Consider the following 23,763-nt stretch of genomic DNA (forward strand, 5'->3'; position numbering starts at 1 on the left):
CCTTTTATAAAGGAATTCCCCAGCTGCTACTGCAAGCGGACGGTGTGTGGTATAAACAAACTGGTGCAACATTTCACAGTCCTCAGCTGATAATACATCCTCACAGTTCCTAGGCAAAAAATAACAACGGAAGTTAAAGACCAGGTTTATCTGCAAAGAACAGTATGAATGCTATGTCCAGCTTTCACTAGGCTTGATTCTCCATAACCATGCTACTTGTTTACACAGCTATGTGTAAATTTTTGTAGGGCATTTCTAAAAATGCTCTCAAACAAAATTGGCAGTGTTCTTTTACTCACTGTGTAGAGAAACAGTCTGTGCAAGCCATGGTAAATCAGGCCCACTGCATAGACATGAACATTAATTTAAAGTATAATTACGGTTGATTAGTGATCACGGTAAAAAGGGCAAGAGTAATAAAACAGGAAAATCATGCCTCTACTTCATGCTTAGATGTTCACCATAGAAGATAATAAACAATAAGAAACCTTCATTTTGTAGTACAAATTATTTTTAAGATATTTATTCCAGTATTTTAAAACCCATATTCTATTACACTAGACTTGTACAGAGTCCCACATAAAAAGAAATCGAAACACATTCTTGATGGCACACCTATGGCTGGGACCTCTCTGCACAAGCACATTCAAAGTCATGACTTTTTTCATTCAGCTACACATCTTGAGAATACCATATGCCAACTAGTAACCTAGAACACTCTCTCTGAGAGGTAGAAATGGTATCCATATCAAACTTTTACAAAGAGAAACTGAAGCATCAAGGTTGAATAACCCAAAGAAGAGATACCAGAGCAGGGAAGTCCAAAGCAAGCATTACAGTTTCCAAATACCTGCTTCTTGCTGCCACAACAATGTCACTAGGCTAGGCTACTTCAGAGAATGAAATAGCAACATATGAGATCCTTACACTTACTACACCCAGGTGAGAGGAAAGGTTTTTTATTTATCACTGCATTCAATCCTTGAGGAGTAACATTTTAAAACCATCTACAAATGTGGTCCAATACCCTCTCTACAACTGAGGAGTCATGCTATTCTCTTGCTAAGAGCGATGCCTAAAAAAAATCAGCAGTCCTTCCTATGCTTGCCCATTTGTCTCCAGCCCATCACATCCTTTAGCATCCTCACAAGTCAGAAAGCCCCAAAATATCCTCCAACCTGACTGAAAAAGAAGTGAGCTCACATTAGGTGAGAGTATCACTGGAGCATCCATTAAAAAGGCCTTTAAATGAGAGTGCTAATGGTATGTCTCCAAAAGTGATGACTCGGTCTCACAGGATAATGTGAAATAAAAGCTGCCTTACATACTTAAGGCAGGTTTTGGCAGACTGTTTAAACATGCAATTACCTTGAGCACACATTTGCAGTAATAGGCCATACAGGAAGTTGTCTGATAATACACATTACGAAATCAGCATAAAGGAAAATATTTATGTCATTCATTCAACCATCTACAGAACTGGGAAAGTAGCGTAAAAATGTGTTTATCGATGTTCAACAGTAAAAAAATGAAAGAAGTAAAATGGTGCACTAGAGCATATGAATAAGCAGTGGTGTGTCCTGTAAAGCCATAAATGATCAAATTTATTAAACTTCTACAAGCTTGACAATTGAGAGTAGAACAAAGAATGACAGAAAAGAGCACTTACAGGAATAAAAAGACATGATATAACAAGTATTAAAAGACTATGGGGAATTTACACAAATAAACTAGCAGTCTGACAAGGTTTCTTTCATTCTTTTTAATGTTAATCTATTATTCAGTTCTTTTAAAGCACTGGTTTCCATGAAGATGTCTTTGTCATTTTCTCTATATATATATTTTTTTTCCAAAACACTGTTTTTTTCAAAACCAAGTGGACAGCTTGGAATATAAGAAATTTCTACACAAACATACAGTGATCTAGACTGAACCACTACAGAATCACAGAGCACTGAGGATGGTCAGCACCTCTGCAGATCATCTGATCCAACCCCCTGCTCACAAGAGGATCAGCTACAGCAGGTTGATGAAGGTTGTGTCCAATCTATGAAGTCAAAGACTCTACAACATCTCTGGCAATATGTTCCAGCACTGGATCACTCCCACAGTGAAAAACTTTTTTCTTATGCTTAAATGGAATTTCCTGCATGAACACGCCGGTCAAACATACACATTTTTTTACATTTAAATTTTTTCTTCTTTGTATTTCAGGTTTTCTCTCTTTAGCATATTTATAGAAATTATGAATGCAATACCTAAATGTTTCTATTTTAAAAGAGCTCCTTGACTAAATTGTTCAGATAGCTTGAAGGGCTCAGCAACATCTGTCTCTCTGGATAGAAATTAAGGACTCTTCCTTTCCAGTACTAATGAAACTGCCTTTCCATAGGTATTTTCTATCCTTAGGAAAAAAACTGGGGATCCTGGTGGACACCAAGTTGAACACGAGCCACCAATGCTGAAAAGAAGGTGAATGGTATCTCAGTCTGCATTAAGTGTTACCAGCAGGTTCGAGGAGTTGATCCTTCCTCTCTACACAGCACTGGTGAAGCCACACCTGGAGTGCTGGGTCCAGGGCTGGGCTCCCCAGGACAAGAGACATACTGGGGAGAGGCCAAGGAAGGGTCACAAAGATGATCTGGGGATCATCTCTCCTGGGACTGGAGCATCTCTCCTTTGAGGAAAGGTCAAGGGAGCTGGGATTGTTCAGCCTGGAAGAAAGAAGGTTCAGGGGGCTTTTAGCAAAGCTGGTGGAGGGAATAAGAAGACAGAGACAGGCTCTGCTCAGTGGTGCCCAGGACCAGAAGCAACAGGCACAAACTGAAACACAGGAGGCTCCTCCTGAACATCAGGAAACATGTTTTTCCTGTGAGGGTGAGAGAGGACTGGCACAGGCTGCTCAGCGAGGTTGTGGAGTCTCCACTGCTGGAGATACTCAAAAGCCATTTGGGTGCAGTCCTGGGCAACGTGCTCTATGTGGCCCTTCTTGAGTAGGGGGTTGGACCAGACAACTCTTCTAACTTCAGCAATTCTGTGATTTCCAAAATCCCAACCTCCCTGTTTTTAACTGTCTTCTTGGAGCCTGGGAATTTGCCAGCTACATTAATCTAGTGCAGTGTTATTTCCTGCCTCCTCAAGACATACAAGGTCAGATGCAACAGCTTCAGCTGCAAATGAAGCACCCCCAAACAGCAGAGAAGCAAAGGAAGGGAGAAGAATCTATTTTCTTTGCAGCACAAGCTGACAGACACTCCTGACACCACCTGAGCACCTGATCTTTCAGGTTTTTTTCTTTCTTGAGTGGGAGGGAATACCTGTGTGTACTACTACTACTATTACTGTTCAAACACTACTCTCTGAGCCACAATGAGGTTTATATTCATAACTCCCACTGAAATGAGTGCTCAGGCATTTTACCTACCTCTGCAAGCAGCAGCACTTGACTACACCTGCTACAACCAGCACTAACACTACCACAGAAAACAGGTGCCTTTCTTTCTTACATACATAAGCCAATCATCAACCACACAAAGAATAATTCAAATACAGCAATAATACTGCTGCAAATTCACAGCCCTCAGAATGCCAAGCAACAGATAAAGGTTAAGCCAGAAGTGCCTGCAAGTGTTTAGGTGCCTAAAAATAAACAGGCATGGTCTTCCACATACCAATCTCATGACATACCATTTTCTCTGCACTTCAGTGTGAACATATCACAAAGAAGAAACTGGGACATTCTAGAGGGAGATCACAGACCCATTTTGTTCTGCATATGGCACCAGTTGAAAGATTTCATATCTTGCTTTTTGTTTCATTTTGTTGCAAGCAAGAGGCATGACTGCTGGAGTTGCTTGACTTGGTCTGTGCTGCTACTCATACCAGGGATATCCATCAAAATCACAAGAGTAAAATAAAAACACACCTGATGCACTTTACAGGGTATTATGCTAGTCTTCGTTTTTAGTGGCTGTGCATGGTAAGATCTGGTACACATTATAGTGATTGACAATCCAAGGTATAGCATCTCAGTCAAAAAAGAATCTGTTCACGTTGCATTTAAAATTGTCAAGTTAAACATCCAAATCTGCAGATGCATTGTACAAGCAGTATTTGTACACTGAGCACTATCAACCAAAAAAACATATGTTGAAAGTATTCCAATGTCTGCAATAAAAATTTTAAGTACAGAAATCATGTCCTACTAATCTGTTCTGTAATCTCCAGATTACAGCTCCCCAGCTCTCATTTGCAGGTATTTCAAGACAGACTTTGGTGATCAGCAAAATGACGACATGGTTGCCACTACAATGTAACAATAGTCCTTTCCCACGCACCTACAATAAGATTAGCATATACACTGTGATTATGCTGTGGCAGACTGATATGGTTTGTGTTTAAAACTCAGTGTAATTTCCAGTTACATTTAACTAATGTAAATCACAGTCATTTTCCCCTGTGCTATTTACATATTCAAGCTAATTGCAGATTTGTGCCCTTACCCACACCACTTGTAACCTTCCCTCATGCATCTACTGCAGTTACCCAATTACTTTTGCTGCTCTTTTCCATAATCCCTCTACTCTTTTAGGTAGTTAAGCACACAAAAATTAACAGAATTGTCTAGCAGTAGGCATGCTAAACTAATTTGCCTCCTAAAAGGCAATGTTTTCAGTAAGATACCTTGGTCTCTCATTGTCACTCATGTTTTCTCCCTCTTTATTTCCTTCCTAGTTCTATTCCCTGTCAGATCCTTTGCAACATTAATGCTAACAATTATGCATAATTCAGTACCATTAATAATTTCTATTATGCTAAGCCTCAAAGGCTCATTTCAGTTTCAGGATCACATCATGCTGTGCAAAAATAGAAAACTACTAGCCCAAAGACTGGCATTCAATTGAGACAACATGCAACAAACAAGAAGGAAAAAAAATCTCAGCTCACAGAGATACACAAGAACAAAATACAAATACGGATTTGAAAAAAACTAAGTCTATGCATAGCAAGAGAATTCTGAATCAGCACTGGGATTTTTTTTTTAATAATGTAATATATATAAGTAAATTGAAAAGATCAGTGTTTTCACTGTCTCTCTAGCTATCAAGAGAGAGAATGTAAAGTCAGTGGATATTCCACAGGACTGGAATGCAGTCACGGTTAAGAGATGCTCAAACCTGTTACTAACACACATGGAGCACAGCTCTGCTGCCACTGTAAAACATCACAAAAACGGTCAATTAGCTGCTATACTCACCCAAAAGACAACTCTGGAAGTCAGTAAAAGAAAGTTACTTACATAATATATTTTTCCCAAGAAAAACTATTGGAAGAAAAAAAACTACTCCTGGCCTTGCTTCTTGATGACTCACATCATGACACAACAAAACATTTATTCCAAGATTAGAGATATGTTCTGAAGGGCAGTACCTCACCAGTTAAGATTATATTACTTTTTTTAATAATTAATGATTCCAGATCAAATATAGGGAATTCAGATAGAGATTCTTGCCAGTAGCTTTAAAAATAGAAACTTGACCTGAAAGGTCTTTCACATCTCACTAAAAATGCAAGTTGGGGCGCTTGAATTCAGTTGCCAAATTTGCAGATGACAAAAATTCGTCATTCAAAGAGAAGCCAAGACAGCATGACAAAAGTGGCAAAAATTTTATTACACCAGTGCATACTAGTAGCCATGCCATTTATACAAGCTGTCATTTATTATTCTATTGTCCCCTTTAAGGCAGGGGAGTTGCTGTCCCCAACTCCATTTCATGCTTTACCGCACATATCAAGTAGCATCACTGCTCAATATCCAGACACTGCTTCTGAGCTATGAGACACACCTATTTGAGACACAACATCCCTGCAGGTCTTTGCTTCTGCAGTGCCAGCAGCAAGTCCTTTCTGCTACTATTGTAGGTACTAAGGCATCAGCTTTTCCCCTGCTAGAAAAGGATCTTGATGCAGGCTTTTATTAAGAAACATGTACATGCGACTGTCTATATTGTCTGCATTCTCTTCACACAGAGTTATAGACTGGTCAGCACTACTCTTATCAAAGAGAAGAGCTGTTGTTGAATTTGCTTATTGAGTCCCCAACTCACACTTTCACCACTCCAATAATTAAGCCAAACCAGCAGGGCTAAGAGCAACTGGGGTGGACAGTGGAAAAAAGCAGGATGGCTATGCAACAGATGAGCAAAAAGAAAGAAAATGTATTTGCTAGGCCTCTACACAGCCTAATTAAAAACAATTTTATAAAGTATTAATTTTACTTATGAAAATTACATCTTATGATGGAAAATACCATTCAGAAAACTTTAGAAGGCATTTCTTCACAGTGGAAACCATATTTAAGCAAAATTCTGAAAAAAATTGCTTCAGGGAAAAAGAAACATTGATCAAACTTTTATAGCTGCAGCTTGCATTAATGAGAACATGATCCCTTATAATAAAGCCAGAGATGATAAACAGCTGCAGTGCGAATATAGCTCTTGTTAATTCAGATACGGAACAAGTGCAGCCATAACGGGTGTATGGAATCTTTGTACTTCAACAATGGCGAGCTGCTCCTCCTAGCACAGGGACACGTTATCCATGGACATGGCATTGTGCTTTGTTCTAACAGCTAGGCACCATGGGGAACCAAGGGATGTAGAAATGGACATTGTGAACACAGGAACAATATAACCCTGGCTACTACTAGTGAGGCCCGAACAATGGCACTACCTTCCAAAGAGGGTGCAGTGTTCACAGCATCATATGCTGTTCTGATGTGCCTATTGAAGGAGGCCTGGAAAAATGCCATTCAAACCAGTGGAATGTGAAGTGAGATAGGAGACTAGAAAGCAGCACTTCAATATACAAACATACTTGGAATTTAATGTAAATATCTACAACACCGTATTAGTTGGACCACTAAGGTCTACATGCTCCTCTAGCAATGACCAATACTTCTGGCTTAAATAGAGAAGCAAATCCCACAAGGCTATTGGACAACGTGTCATGCTGTACATGGAAATAAGCATCTGTATCACCTAAATTCAACTTACACTCTCAGACAGAAGAGACACTGAGTCCTAACATCTCAACTGTATTACCAATGGAATGCAGTGAAGATTTTATTCCCATTTCGCTTTGAAGAAGAGGGACAGAAAATTTATTCTACACATATTTTGCAAATAAAGACATTTCTAAAATAAACATGCTGTCCAAGGATGCATCACAGTAATATTTATATACTTCTGTAATGCTAAGTCTAATTCTTCCCCACACTTCCAGCTTGCCATTATCCTACCAAATCTATGGCCAGCAAGTAAATTTCCAAAGAAAACAACTCTTCCGTTGGTTTTCCACCTCAGCAAAACAAAAGTGTCAAACACTTGCTCATTTCTTGTCAGTCAGTCTGCTATGGGCTCAAAGGCTACCAGATTCTCTGCCCTGGAGCCAAGAATCCGAAAGTCCAAATTGTAGCAACAGCCTCAAAGATCAAGGCTTCCTACATCAGGTGCAGAGACAGGGAAGATGGCAGAGTTCTCCAAGCTCCTGGTCAAGGCCTGGCAATCCTGGGACAGAAGATGGGGTGGGGACCCCATCTTCAGTGGGAACTTCCCCCAAGGCAGTCAAATGCTCTTTTTGAGAAAAGCCAAAATTTAAAAAGGTGGAATTTCCTTTCACAGGGAAATGTAAAGATATAAAAATGTAGTTTTCAGATTGAATCTCAGCACAAGGGTTTTCTTAACATTGGCATTTCCAGCAGAAAGAAAATGCCATGTCTTGAGCAGCTTTACCTGTAACTCACATCCTGCCAGAAGCAACTGTTTCCCAACAAGTAACTGATTACAGAAGATTCATCAGGATTGTACCTGGATCTTGTTGCCATTAAAACAATACAGTAAATTAAAAAAGAAATTATTTACTGTGACATAAGCATCAAGAGTTTCATGGCTTGAACTGCTACTTCATGGTCCTTGTCCAGAGGCATGGACACAATTCGATCCTAATGGATGTAAAATGACAATAAAAAGATGTAACATGGTTTATTCTCAATAAACATGTATTTTGCTACAGCTAGATCATCTACACTAGTACAGCAGAGATTTATTTTTATTTCAGTAGCTATTTCCTAAGAGACATAAGGCAACTTGATTACTACCAAGTAGTTCCCCAGCCCCTGAAAATTAACAGCATGTTAATTTTTAACTGAATTAATCATGCAGTAATATGATATTTTTTATAGATGTAATGTATGCGTTCACAAGAAATCAACTACACGCTACAAATTAAAAGTGACTGACAACTTGTTTCTAAGATATTACTACTGGCACTTCAGTATGTTAAATGAAGGTAAGCCTCAAATTACAAGCATTATATAATCAGTTCCTCCCATTAACAGTAAAGTGCCTGCACCTGCACATTACAGAAGTCAATGCCTTGCTGGAAAGACAGTTAGAGCTTAAGTCATAAAGATACCTCATGGCATAGCAGCAACATTGCTGACCTCCAGGATTCACAATATCGTAACTTAGTACACAGGCAAACAGCTCAGAAAACTGGAAAACTTCCCATCCCATAGAACCAAGAACTTGCACACCTCAGTGTGGCCTATATCTTTAAGATATATTACACCTTTAGACTTGCTTGATTTGGGACTAACAATTTCCCCATTTAACATATGAATTCTAAATCTCTATATTCATTTTCCTTTGCACCTTCCTTTTTCTCACAATCCAGCTGGAAGGTATGTAAGTCCACAAATCCTGAGTTTGAACACTCAAGGGTAACAGAGGGAGCACGAGTAACTCCCATTTGCAGGAAATGGATTGATGGTTATATGATTACATTCCCCATCACTGAGAAAGCATGATTTAAATTTTTAAACTTGTATTTCTTGTGTGGCTGTTTGGATTTCTTTTGTTTAGAGGGAAAAGAGTTGTTTTTGGGTGGAGGGTTGGACTGGGGGATGGAGTTTGCAATAATCCATTTATACTGCGTCCTCCACACAGGGAGATCACAGTACAAACAGCCTAGAGCTATTTCGTCAGTCTTTATTGAACACCAACCCTGCATTTGGTTACACAGCTTACAGGAGACAGAAAGATAAGGGACTACCACATAATCATATAAAACAGAGGTCAGTCTTAGCCAAGTTTCATTCTGAATAATTTATTACTAAGATACCAATATTAATCTATTTCTTATTCTTGGAGGATATCTGATAGGCATTTTTTACTATTAGCAACTGCTTTGATATACAAGTAAGCCCTGCACCTTTTGCAAAAAGAACACTGATTGCCACCACATGCAGGCATTGATTTGTCCTGACATTGAATCATGTCGTGATTCACAGGGACTGAGATATCAGCTGCATCATCTTGAGCTTTGTTATTCAAATACTGAGAAGGTGCAACCCTGCTAGGATAAGAGCAGTTGACAAAATCATTACCAAGGCCAGGGTTGAAAAAAGTAAAGGGCTTACTTCTTAAATGAGTCAGGATGTTGGAAAATGATAAAGGCAGAGTACAGGGTCAGTGAATCCACAAAACAAGCTCTCAAAACTACAATGTATCACCTGATTTGTTCAGAAAGGAGATAAAGGATCCTTCTTCAAGACTCATACTGACATGGTAGATCGAGAGAGAGCCATTCCCACATCAGTGTGATACATGGACAGCCAGTCCACTACCTACAAGGTTAACCCATTATCAGGGGCAGCAAAAAGGAGATCTTTAGCATATGAAATTCTTTGTCATCTGCCAAAGATCCTGTAAAAAAATCTGGGCCAATCTGGATAAATGGCAGAGACAACTGACCACAGTGCATACTAACACCATTTTGTGTGAACTAAAGTGAAATGGAAAATTCCATAGAAACAGAAAGAAACATCTCAGCAAAACTCCTTCATCCACTCAGTCAACAAGGCTGTTTCTGCAGGAGTCTAAGTTCCTCTCAGTCAAGAGAGTGGGGAGATCAGCTCTGATCAAAACATCAGGTCCTGTGTATACACCCAACCTATACTTAAAAAAACAGCAAACAGTAATTTATTTACCTTGAATCTGTTAGTAAAGAGATCCATCCTGGAAACAAGTTCTTTTCTGCTATAAATTCCCTGCAGTCCCAGAAGACACTTCAACCGTACTTCAGCTTGCTGCAAGACAAAGAGAAATTGGCTAACAGTAAAACACACACATATATATCCTTATTTTTCACTATCAGCATTTATATCATGTAAATAAGAGTTCTTTGTGGGTTCCTACAGCAGGTTATTCAAATATTGCCCCATCTTCTTGATTAGTGACATCAGTACCATTTTGTCTGTGTGTACACTCTCTCTCTCACACACACAGAGGAAGCCTGCAACGAGCCAAACTTAAAGGTAACATCAAAGTTTGTGTTAAGCTCCCTAAGAGTGAAAGAAACTCTCACAGACATCACAGTTAATAAAAGCAACAGAATGCAAAAGATACAGGGATTTGCTATTCATCTGTTAAAGATACAAAGACAGGAGTATGGATGACCTACTTAGTACAACCAGCACTCTCCCATATATCAGACTTTGCTTGCTTCTTTTCAACAGTTGACTGGGACAATTGTTAAACACAGACAAGGAGTCCAAGAAATTCTGGATTTCTCTAGATTCCCAGAGGAAGAGGTACAACTCAGAAATGCAATGGTTTATCACTACGGATTCTTACAGAGTTAAGTGTCATTCTTTCTCCCTATTTCTATTTTACGCTAGACACAGTACTTTAAGTATTCTAGGAAAAGGGTTGCTTTGAATTCAGCCTAATTAGTTAATTTAGGCAAAATATATTTATCTGTACAGGGTGTTATTTCATACTATTCGTACTCCTGCTTCATAGATGCCTCAAAAAGAAGTCTTTTCCTTAGCCAGCTTTTCAGTTATCTCATGCATATTGCTACACCTTTCAAAGGACACAGTTTTAAATCGCATTAGGAAAGTGATTTTGATGATCCAACATAGAAAAATCATGTGTTCTGTACATTTATAATGCCAAGCTATCAGCAGAGACACTAAAATGATTTGCAGGCTTTGAATATCTTCATATTTCTTTCTTAATTCCACTTGCTAACAATAGCAGTAAGAATAAACATGGAAATCCAAGAAAGGAGACCACCTACACATAGGATATCCATTGCTACAAGTTCCTGTTCACCTGCTTAGATGGAAAGCCAAGAATGATACCCAGTGGCAGGCTCTGACTAACAGTTTTGCTTAAGACAGCTTTTTGCTAGAAATATAAAATGAAAGATCAACAGGTAACAATGTACACTGCTCTCTAATGTGCGCATGACACACCAGCAGTATTTATTCTACATCATAATTCAATTATAAAGTTTCTGAGGAAGAGACTGTTGCCCACATCTGCTGCTTCCTACAGCCACAAGAACTCTCTCACAGACAGTCCCAGGGTGGCACCCATCACTGCACAGTGGCACAAATTCAGCTCAGCCAATGTACTGCAAAACTGGCTTCAGCTGCCCTTGGTTCTTTTTCACAACACTCTGCTTGTGAACAGGGACTGAATTTGTGCTTGGGAAAAGGCACAACAGTGTGCACTGGTTTGCTGAATGGTCATTTAGCTCTTGGCATGTGCCTGGTAACGTCATTTGTCAGTCAGGTGGAGTCAAGCATAGGCCTGCAGACATAAAGTGTAACACATTAAAGTATACTACATCCCTTCTGAGGTATCCTGTTCCTACCCAAAAGCTCTCAGTCACGACCCCATACATGGATGTTTCTTTACATGCTGAGAAAATTAGTAACCAGAAACAAATAACTACTTCTATGACTACTTCTGCTATTTTCCTGTTTTCATCTGGGTCAACACTCCCCACATTATGAGCTAGGGAGGTCTATTTCTGAGTTATTCTTGGATAGCAAAGACAACCCAACTGTCTTTCGAGGTAAAACAATTTTAAAAACTTCCCTCTCTCTCCCCAGCCCCCCCCCCAGAATATATATCATACATATGCCCAAAGACATGAGCAGAAAACCGCTATGTTAACAGGACCATTTGAAAAAGTATTTCATAAGTGGCCATACTCATGGGATCAGCTTCTACAGCCACGTTGGACAGAAGGCAAAACTAAAAGCCCTTTACATTTCCTGTAGTTTGCCAGGAGGATCACATGGTCAGGACACAGAAGCTCATTTCAACTGCATGTTCCTGCTTCCACAGGATTTCTTTGAGTGTTTTTCAAAATAGTCTAATGAGAAAACCTCAACAACTTGCCCTGAAGTTCCAGACAAAGCTAGGCCAACACAGACATCCCAAGTGTGCATGTCCATGGTCTCTGCCTTCCTGTTTGCTAGTTCTGCCTTCTGCTTTTCCCATCCTTATTCTTCACGGTCTTCATTTTTCTGATCTCTAACTCAGACCTTTCTCCACAGCACTTCCCTTAACACCTGCTGCTCTGTTCAGCACTGGTTTGATTCAATCTGAATGCTGATTTAGGCACTGTATATTCTCTTCGAAGAAACCTAGAGCCTTTGAGTACAAGTTAAGAGCCTGGGTTTCACAAATGCACTGATAGGTGACTGGGCTTACACATAACATCCAAATGCAAACAACTGTCAGATTTATTATCAACTGTTCCTTGGTCCTCAAAACAAAAAAGTTAAATTATTTCTAACAGATGAACATAAACTACTTGAAAGCATATCTTTACATCACTGTTACACAGTTCTTAGCAGGCCAAAGGAGATCCTCATATGCAATTTTGAACATCTTTTAATGGTTCATATGAGGTTATAATGGCAAAATGGTATCTCATGGGGAAGAAAGATTGTTTATCTTCAAATATAAGACTCTGAAGACAAAAATGTTAATTTTATACTTACTTCCCCTTCCTCTCTCCCCTTTAAATCCTCATAAATGACTGAACCTTATCTCTGTTTACAGCACTGTAGATGGCCAGGTTTTCCCCCACCCTCAGACCACTTTTGTGGTTGTTCCACTCTGCAGCCTAAATTATTTGGCAAACTTCTCTGTTATATATACTAAAAGAAAATTTGCTCTGGGAGATAGCAGTTTCTTGCCATCCACCCCCAACAAGGTGGGAGAGAAATGCTTATTAAGAGTAGTGGGAAATTACATTCGTATGTCCTGGTTTCAGCTAAGGTGGGAAGGGAAGGGAAGGGAAGGGAAGGGAAGGGAAGGGAAGGGGAGGGAAGGGAAGGGGAGGGGAGGGAAGGGAAGGAGAGAGGAGAGAGGAGAGAGAGAAGAGACAAGAGACAAGAGACAAGAGACAAGAGAGAAGAAGAGAGGAGAGAGAAGAGAGGAAGGGAAGGGAAGGGAAGGGAAGGGAAGGGAAGGGAAGGGAAGGGAAGGGAAGGGGTGAGTGAAAGGCTGTGTGGTGTTTCATCTCCAGCTGGGCTTAAAACCATGACAGTATATAAAAACACTGCTGCCCCTGTGGATGCCAAAAATGCTCTGCTCTCATTTTGAAATCAGGCAATTTGACAGTGGCTGCAAAGCACAAAGCACAGCCAGGACTGCAGCCACCAGTAGTGGCACACTATCAGGTCTCAGCCAAATGTAGAATATGGAAGACACCTCACTTTATCTCACTCTGCTTGCATCTGCATTGCTTTCAGACAAAAACGGCTTTCGAAAAAACAACCATTTCCAGTTTCCAGTAAATGGCTCTGGGTGAGCTGTGTGCATTAATCAGAGACACCAGCTGTTAATTTTCACTGTAGAGTACTGCGAATGAAGACACATCATCTTCAAAAAATGACTTTTTCTTTTGAGAATTCTCCAAACTGAACATGTACTAAAAAGATATTGTGATGAGATAAAATTTATGCAGGAAAAAGCGGCAGTTCCTGATAGATTTGTCATCCCAAAAACCCAAGTGCCACCTCTAGAGGGACGGCACAACGCCGGGAAGCAGGAGCCTCGCGCGCCCCCTCCTGGCTCCCTGGCAGGGTACAACCTGATTCACAGAACACAAACATTGCCCGGAGCTGACTCAAATTCCGGGATGTTTCGGGATGCACACGGGAGCTACAGACACCTTCAAAGGCGGCCTGCAGAAGCCTAGCGTGTCGATTTCGCTCATCAGCTATTCACGATAAATATTCCTATCCTTCTGAAGTCTCTCTCATGCATTTTCGAAGCAAGAGAAAAAGTGTATTTTCACAGAATAGCAGGATGGGTCAGGTTGGAGGGGACCACAGCGGATCATCTGGTCCAACCTCCCTGCTCAAGCAGGGTCATCCTAGCACAGGATTGTGTCCAGACAGTTCTGAACATCTCCAGCGAGGGAGACTCCACAACCTCTCTGAGCAATCTCTTCTAGTGAACAGTCACCCACACAGTAAAGAAGTTCTTCCTCACATTCCAGGCCAACCTCCAGGGTATCAGTTTTTGCCCATTGCATCTTGTTCTATTGCTTGGTGCTTTGGACTTACTGACTTCTTTTTGGGTTTTTTGATTGTTTGTTTTGGTGGTTTTTGGAGGATTTTTAAATGTGCCTCTACTCAAAAGAAAAAACAAACTATAAGGAAAAGGAGAAAACCCTTTGGGAAATGGCTGGACTTTCTGTAAATATTTTCTGTATTATGTCCAACTCCAGATGAGAAATGCAATATTGAACTATTCTACTATAGGCAATATTTATTTGCTCATTTTTATAAATTTAAACAAAATTTTAAATGTCCATCAAGCTAAAAGCATAATTTCAGTCAACATTTAACACTCTCAAAGGATATAAACCATTTTACAATTCAGAAATAACTCCCAATTCAGTGACATATAAAAATAAATGCACACACCGGGATTCACACAGAACTGGAAAAAATGTTCTCTGTTCTTTAGTGTTAAAATGGCTTTAAAAATAAAACCTGAATTGGGGAAGAAAGTAAACTCTTTTTGTACCACGACAGTCCTTAGTATCTACTCCGAAAATAAATGCTAGGATTCTTTAAGAAAAATTTAAACCAAAAAATCCCATGTACTGCCCCAAGTAAAAAAAAAAATTAAAACTTTACCTTATCGTACAGCATCCACCCAACATATTTTAAGTAGCTGTCATTCAAAAAAGCATCTGGGTATGTTTTAATCCAGCTGCTAATTTCTTCAATGCAAGTTGCTCTGATTTCAGGGATAACATCACTGTGAAATCATAAAATTGCAATATTAATACATTAAAAATTAATTTTAAAACTAATTGTATTATTTGCAATATTTTTATGTTCTGGAATTGCAAAAGCATGTATAATTCAAAATATTCCAAGTATCTTCATACTAATATTATAAGTTAGTCGTCAATCAATACTTAGACCAGTTTTAGCCACAAACTATTTAGCAATTCTGGATATCTTCTCATTCACAAATGTGCTGCTCTACAGCCAGCAGGAAAAACTGAAAGAACGCACTCAAGAGGTTCTTTTGGAAGCCCAAATTCTTAAAAATTATTTAACTGCTACACTTTCCTTGACACCATCAGTGCCTCCAGGATGTTTAACTTGATTCTCTTATCTCTACAGTCTGAGCAAGAGTTTCTTGGGAATGCAGATACATATCACAGCTTTGTTTTTACTCTTACCGGTAACGGTTTAGAAATGTCCCTTTGAAAATAGCATTCATCATGTTCTGTATCTCTAGAAGCTTATGCTCATACTGAAATACAAAAAGAACTGAATGTTAATATTGGTTCCACAACTCACTACACATGAAAAATTTGCATTAGGGCCCTTGGAACACTACTGTGGTGCAAACTGCTGGTGTTTACACATGGTACCAACATAAAATGAGTGGTCTGTATCTGCACTAGCAACTGGCCTTTTTGTAGCCACGTCCCAAGGAATGCTTTATCAGATACCAACTGCTAGCCTGGGAAACAAGGTACTTGTTTGATACGGTGGATCTTGATCTATCAGAAATCACACAGAAATATACAGCACAACTATTAAGCAATCTTCACACATAGATCCAAACTCTCTTTCCATGTACTTGAACAGAGACGGAAGAAAGGCAGACAAAGGAATTTTCAAAATACACAATGAGCATATTAAAAAACTGAATCCTGAAAAAACTTCTGAAAATCCAAGTCACCTAATAAAAATATTCTGTCATCAACAGCATCAGGAAGGGTGACAAGTTTGGGTTTTCCCTCCAACGCACCCGTTTCCTCTGTCTTTCCCATCAGATCAGACTTATGATGATGCTAAAATATCCTGTCTCACCCAAACACTCCTTCCCACAAAAATGGTGTTGTTTCTGTAACAGAGAAGTCCACGGACATCTAAAACTCAGAACAGAGATAAGTGATTCTAAGGTCAGGAGACAAGGAGCCATACTTGATGTTCATACATCAAGTCACCTCCTCCCTCAAGCCAGAGTTATTTTTTACAGCTATAGCTCTGCCTCTGGGAGTTGAAAAGGAGCTGTCTGCTTGAGCAGGGAAGAAACAACAGAAGCTGAACAGCAAAAATGATACTGGACATCCCTGAAGTTCAATCCGTTTCTATAATGCTTTACTTACACAGAAATGACAGTTATCATGCGTCCTTTTTGATTCATCGCTAAAATTTGGGCTTGCAATTTGTACAAACACATACAAAACTGCACTCCACAACACCAGAGCTACTGAGACAATTAAATTTCTGGGTAAATCCATATTTGTGTGAAGATCAAGGGCTAATGATGCCAATTCAGAAAAGCAATCGGTAGGACACACATCACAGGTTAACAGTACAAAAGGCAGTTACTACCTTAGTCATTTTTGTACCACTTAATCTAGCCAGTCACACCTGCTCTGCACTATGCATTAGATAAACATATAAACCTCAAAGAGCTGCAGGGACCCAAAAGCAAGCAGTCAGCAATCCTTGTTTTACATGTTCACACATCTCCCATACAAGACACCTCCCTAACCTCTTTCCTTTTTCTCTCTAGCTGATCAAGTCTGTAACTGGTCCTCTTGCCGCTTATCCTCCGCTTCTCCACCTCATACAATCTTTGAGCATTGTGTTTGTTGACATCAAGGTTCAGATGGATGCCTACAACTGCTGTCAGAAGTTTCATTGCTAGAAAAGAAACAAACCCAGCACAATTAGCTTAGCTCAGAGATATGCAGCATAAACATATTCACCACTTTACCAGAAAAAGGATATGGTTAGCCAAATCCAGTTTATATCCAAAATATGAACAGTACTAAATTATACTAATTTGTTTTAAAACACAGTGTTTATTTTAAAGGCAGACAATGACCAAAAAGGGAAAATTAAGTTCTATTTCTGGTGATTTATAACTTTTGGTCATAGTTCTGGTCAGAGAAGTAATTTACTGGGCAACTCTCTTCCTAGTTTATGTAATTCTGACTTTTCTGCAAAAGAATCTAGAATTGTGGAACACCTGATTGTCAGTAACCAAAAAAAAAAAAAAACCAAAAAAAAAAACCAAAAAAAAACCCAAAACCCGTGAAGCTGGCTCACAAATGGCTGGGAATCTTAATATACTACTGAAATTGACAAAAATTCACACCATTCCTCTAAGGACTGCTGGATTGTTTGAACAGATTACAAGTTGTTTTTTTGAGCCCTCAAAGCAAACAGCATACTTTAGAATAAATTATACTTTAAGTGCTCTTTGCATGGCAAAGAGGGTATTTACTGGCTTTAGGGAAAAAAAGTAGTAGCTTTAGTGTCATCATGGTGCATGAAGCAAAAATGTGCAACAAGCAACGTTCTTTTAGCACAGAGACCACAAGAATAGCAGCTCTCCAAAGGAAGCTTCTTTAAGTGAAACATTTACTGCAACCTCATCACATTAATTAGCAGAGGGAGAAAAATAACAAAATAGAAAACTGTGAAAATTTTACTGAAAAATATAATACTCGGAACAGCAAAATTCTGAAGTCAGTCATGACAGGCATTAAAGAAGATTTCTTTCTAAAGAAAAAACTGGGTCAGATCTATCGTATCTAAAGCATTCAAATTCAATTCAGATACAGATGGGAACAAACAGGTTATATTATAGACATTTATATAACATACACTAGGAAGAAAGTACTCTCAGTGCATAAGAGAAGTGCTCCAGTAAACAGAGTTTTTCGATTTAGAGCAGTTTTTACACAACTCAGTAAAACTCAGCACCTTTACAGCAACTCTGCAAGTAATTTTACCTGCCAAAGTGCTTGTGTGCCTGAATGCTCTGACCATGGAATCTGCTAAGCCTGTAAGCAGCGAGATGATGGTGTCCATCAAGTAGTTATCATACAGGATGCTGCACTGGCACTGCTGGACAAGCACTGCAATGAATTCACAGAAATTGGCCTTGAACTTCTTCCAGTAGGGTCCTGTTCTGATGAGTGGGTAGTCTTCATTGTCCTGCACAAGAAAGAAAAGTTGAGAGAAAACACACTAATTAGTTCTGTTTGGGCAACCACATCTCTCCCACCGAACATCAGAGAGTTTTGCTGACAGTTTCACTTCACCCCCCCCATAACTTTTTTCATGGTTAGTATTCCAAAGTAGGGACAAGCAACTAGAATACAAGCAAGCAGAAAGACAAAATAGCTTTATTAGAGCTCCACTGCCACAAAAAATTTCACATTTGAAAGCAATGTATGCGAGGTAGCTGTGAACAGACAAAGGAGGAAGAAAGTGTGTGAAGGCAGAGCAGAGTAAGTAACTTTCACTGGCATAAACCATGAGCACTCCTGGCCTCTTCTACTTCCTCACAGGTAGCAGTGCTTCCCCACTTCCCTATCCTTCCTCTTCCTGCAAAAGCATGGTAAAACCCAGTCAGAAAATTAAGTGAAAAGTGGAGACAAACAACTGTGGTGTGAACAGGATGTGACTGTTCTTCTCAGCACTGCCAGCTTGAGGAGTTTATCAGGCTAAAGCTTAATGCCAAATACTTGGTCATTCACCTTTACCACCTGCACCTGGGTCTCCAAAAACCCCCACAGAAACAGTAAGTGGGCAATACCTTGGACATCATGCAAAAAGCAAGTTACAATGAAACCATAAGTGTCCACAGTATGGTTGATACTGCCAGGAGGAAAGCAGACAGAAGGAAGTTGCAATGACTTCTCACGCAAAATAGAGGAAAGCACACTTAGAAAGACTTTGTAAATGGCAACCTCAGACAGTGTGAACATTTATTTCATTTACACCTCACAGATCCCAGGAACGGCTCAGAATATGAATTTGCATCTTGATAGTTTCCTGGTGTGAGTGGAGTCAAGGAACTCCAAAACTTCGCTCACTATGGAGAACTTCATCCTGAAGGCAGGCCACTGCTCAGCTAGTCCTTTACCAGCAGGCAAACACCTTCTCAGTCACATTCTAACACAGCTTCACACCCAGCATAACCTGCTGTGTTGCTGTGACCCAGCCCACTGTGGCGCTGGGGCAGTGTAATGCCAATCAATCCCAGCCCATCCCCGGGATACAGTTCCCCGAACAGGCAGACTCAGAGGGTGGGTCGAGGGGCGGCTCAGAAGCCTAAGCTGCACCCCCTGGGCGGTGCCCGGGTACAAGCCGCCTCCCCTATTACTTGGTTGTTCACTGGTTCTTTGTTAGAACTCCCACCTCTCTGTCTCCCCCAGTGGCTCTTGTTAAATTGTATCCTCCCCCTGGCTTGTAGCTCATTGGTTGTTTTCCCCTTTCCCCACAGCTTTCAAATTCCCTATAAAACCCAGGACAAGCCTCGGAGGGCATCCCATAGCATTCCATCCCTTCCAAGCTTGTTCAGGTTGGAAAACTTCTAACAATAAACCTGTTAGGAGGCAGACCAGAACAGCCTCCCTCTTCCTTTGTCTCCGAGCTAACATGAGCCGATCCCATCGGCTCCCGTCGTGTTTCCTCTGCCGAGAAGCCCACCCCAGCCCAGCCAGCAGCTCCCTTCCTGATGCCGAAGTCACTTCAGCGACACAGAGAAGTAACGCAGCTGGACTCTCTCTGACCTGGGGCTCGCCAGAGCTCGTGCCTCGAGCACAAGTACTGCGTTAGGTTGGCGCCCAACGTGGGTACTCCTGAGCTTACAAAGTACTCCTCATGTTCTTCTCTTGTAACTTTGTTTCCAAAGCACAGGGGCTGCTGCTTTCTTTAAAGAGAAATGCAAATACAGACTGATCACATGGCTGGCTGCAACCCAAAGCACATTGGGAATTTGGAATATGTTCCTGACCAGGCTGTAAGAGTCAGTTCAGAGCCCAAACAGTAGTAGCAAGTGCCAAAACAGAAGCATAAGTTTCCAGGAAGCCTCAGTCAATGCTCCTTGACCATGACATGGACAGTAGAAAGACCACCTACAACTTCAGGAAATACCTTCTTTATCACCATAGCTTACTCCTCAATCTGAAAAGCAGCACAAAATACACAAAGACCTCCCTCACTTTTTAAGAGCATTTCTACTGTCCATGTTTATCACACTGGGGTACTGTTTAATGGTAATATGCATGCTGTAAATATATACCATATAGGCATATACCTAAATTTAGGCACCTAACTTGGGATTTCCTTAGATTCCTTTCATAACCACTAGAGAAGCAACTCTGCTTCCAGAAACCAGTCAGATTAGGCCCGTAACGTAAGTTCTTCCAAAGAACTATTCAAATCACTCAACAGAGTGATGTGAGCTCCCATTCTTACTCAACCTGGAAGTATTTCCTTCTTTCATACAGAGTCTACAGAAAGAGAGAAAAGTCAAAATGAAGCGCCAACAAGGAGTTTAGATCAATTCCCCAGAGAAAAGGCTATACTACAGTTGTGGGGAATTACAAAAGCCCTACCATGTCCACCGGCCAAGTAACTGTCAGGATCCAAGGATAGGCCATGAATTTCTTGTACTGCAACCCAGTTTCCTGTAACACAGGAGGCAAAATTTTGAAAGCTTGTTAATGAAATGGCACAGAGAATTCATGGACAAAAGCATTACAAAACATGCAAGATATTTCAAAGGCCATTAGAACTTCAAACAGTGTGTGTTACAGGTGACCTACACAATCCAAAATATTATGCAGTATCTAAATCTTTCTCATCTGGGTTTTGGTGCTTTTTATAACCAATGACAGAAGAAAAAAATACTTTTTATATAAAACCTGAGTTGTCTTGTTACAAATAGGAGATAACTTGTTTTCAGAATTTGTAAGCAAACATATACAAGGTTTCATTATTAATTCTAAGACATGGCCCCTCAGCAAGTCTAAGTATATATCCCTTTTCAACATTTGGTACCTAGATACTGTAAAATATCTAAACCCTAAAAAAAAATTCTGAGCTTTTTCAAATTAGAGATAAATGTTTTCAGCACTAGTGTGACTTGATTCAAAGATGTTTTCTCAGCTCTGCAATTATTCCAAGACAAAAGGCATGAAATCTAGAGTTCTTTATCAGTTCAGTGAAGCTCAAGTATTTCTGTCCCCATCTAGCTGTACAGTTATGCACAAAACTCTTCCCTTCCTAAATGTTTCAGCAACAAAATGGGAAAGGGAAGAAAAACTACTTAAGAACAAAGAACTGCAAGAAGTAAATGTCACAAGCAGGAACAAAAGCAGAAGAGAGAAACAGAGTACCTTAAAATAGAATAAAAACATAAAACAGTGTAAAGACAAGACTGTCTCATCACTGAGGAATACCACAGCTCACAAAGATGAAATAAATGCCTCAATGACCACATTAAAGCCATTATCTGCTTCCAGTATCAGTACAAATTTTCACAGAATTACAGAAAGACTGAAATTGAGAGGGACTCTTTGAGATCACCTAATCCAACCCCACCTGCTCAAGCAGGGTTAGCCAGAGTAGGCTGCCCAGTGCTGTGTGTGACCAGCACCTCTGCTCTCAACCCCTGGTGACGTGGTTAGCATAACTAATGCCATTTTAAGTAGCAAGCAGCCCTTCTCTGTGACCAAGCAGGTCATGTATTCATTCACTCCCTCTTCCTCATTACGAGGCCCTGAAGGTCCTGTGAACCAAGCAGACAAATCAAACAGATTAATTCCCCTCCCTCGTAGTCTCATGGTTCCTGGATGCCAGGCCAATTACTCCCTGCCTTGAAGGTCCCAGGCATCCAACCAGGGAGGTCATGGTGATGAGCGAGTCACAGAACAGGGAAGCATCATAGCACCCAGAGCACTGTCAATAAAATCAAGGTACTGCAAGGCCAAAGTGGTGAACTTTGACCAGAACTCCTGCTGGACAGTGAGACCTGAGCTATGTTATAAATTCTATATTATGCTATTATATTGATTCTGCTTGTAGAAATCCTGTGCCATTTTAATCATAAATTCTGTGCTATACTAATCATAACACAGTGTTAAGAAATAAAGCTTTAATTGTAACTACAATTGGTGCCATCAACATTCTGTCAAAGATCCCTAGAAGTACATGTCTGTTCCCTCAGTGGCAGGTGATGCCACGTGCAGTCAAATAACATTTTCAGAGACTCTACAACCTCTCTGGGTAACCTGTTCCACTGTCTGACCATCCTCACAGTAGAAGTTTTCTTGTGTTCAGGTAAAATTCTGTACATTTCAGTTTGTGCCCATTGCCCATCTTGGCTTGCCTTTGTTCTCACTGTCTCACTGTGCACCATTGAGTGGAGTTGTGCTTCCTCCTTGTCTGACACATGAGGTATTTTAACATATGAGTGAGAATCCTCTGAGCCAGCTTCTTTACAGACTGAACAGGCTCAATTCTCTCAGCCTCTCCTCATATCAAAGATCATAAATCATCTTTGTGGCCCTTCACTGGACTCACTCCAGTAAACTCATCCCTCTCTTGCTCTGTAAGGTCCAGAATTTGACTCGGCACTCCAGATGTAGTCTCAGTAGTACAATCAGAGAAGAAAGATCACCCGCCATGACCTGCTGGCAATGCTCTGCCTAATGCAGCCCAGGAGGTTGTTGGGCAACTTTGCTGCAAGGGTGTGTTGCTGACTCGTGTTCATTTTGTCACCCACACAGAGACCCTACTCTGAAGAGCTGCTTTCCAGTCAATCAGCCCTCAGTGTGTAGCAGTGCACGGGGTTATTCATCCCCAGGTTCACGGGGTTTCCCGCTGTAGAACGTCATGAGGTTCCCCTCTGCCAAACTCTCCAATCTGTTGAGGTCCCTCTGAACAGCAGAACAACTACCCGATCTAGCAGCTAATCCTCCCAGTTTTGTATCATCTGAAAACTAGCTAAGACTAAACTCTGCTCCAGCTCATTATTAAATATGTTAAACAGCACTGGCCCAAATATCAAACTGGGGTAGAGCACTAGTGACTAGCCTCCAACTGGACCTTTTGCCACTGATCATTCTCCCATAGGCCTGGTTGTTCAGCCAGTTTTCAGTCCACCTCACTGACCACTTCACTAACTCATACTTCACCACCATGCTCATGAGGACATTATGAAGGACAGAGTTTAAAGTTTTACTGAAGTCAAGAAAAACAACTTCTGCTGTTCTCTCCTCATCCACTGCTGGGGTTTTAGTTGTCCTCCTGGGTTTTTTTTCTCTTAAAGGAATTTTCCCCATACATGTTGCCAGGTGTTACAGTGCGGATACTGTAACACACATATCAAACAAGGAGGCCCATGGAAAAGAAATATATATGGACTGATTCTTGATAGATGTTTCAGAGAAATGTTTATTTCTCCAGCCACATGGCCGGGATTTGCTGAGGAACTGAGGCACTCACGGGACCCGAGGGTCCCTGCCCACGCAGGGGAACACAAAACAACCAATGGGGAATGAGACTGACCAGGGGCAGGGAAACCCCGTGTCTCCCCCCCC

General features: G+C 40.5%; 1 protein-coding gene across 2 annotated transcripts in view; it reads right to left on the minus strand.

Annotated features, from left to right (window-relative positions):
• Positions 1–23,763, minus strand: part of LOC103611772 (cohesin subunit SA-2) — a 61,642-nt gene that overhangs the window by 26,610 nt on the left and 11,269 nt on the right. For both annotated transcript variants that reach the window (XM_017728571.1, XM_017728572.1), the window contains 8 exons: positions 20,776–20,847; positions 18,160–18,364; positions 16,911–17,062; positions 15,580–15,653; positions 15,023–15,146; positions 10,052–10,150; positions 7,923–8,002; positions 2–109 (listed from right to left, as the gene is read on the minus strand). In XM_017728571.1, the coding sequence (XP_017584060.1) occupies positions 2–109; positions 7,923–8,002; positions 10,052–10,150; positions 15,023–15,146; positions 15,580–15,653; positions 16,911–17,062; positions 18,160–18,364; positions 20,776–20,847 (914 nt within the window). The remainder of the gene's footprint in view (position 1; positions 110–7,922; positions 8,003–10,051; positions 10,151–15,022; positions 15,147–15,579; positions 15,654–16,910; positions 17,063–18,159; positions 18,365–20,775; positions 20,848–23,763) is intronic.

This window comes from Corvus brachyrhynchos, unplaced genomic scaffold, assembly GCF_000691975.1.
Source record: "Corvus brachyrhynchos isolate BGI_N302 unplaced genomic scaffold, ASM69197v1 scaffold92, whole genome shotgun sequence".
Classification (NCBI taxonomy): domain Eukaryota; kingdom Metazoa; phylum Chordata; class Aves; order Passeriformes; family Corvidae; genus Corvus; species Corvus brachyrhynchos.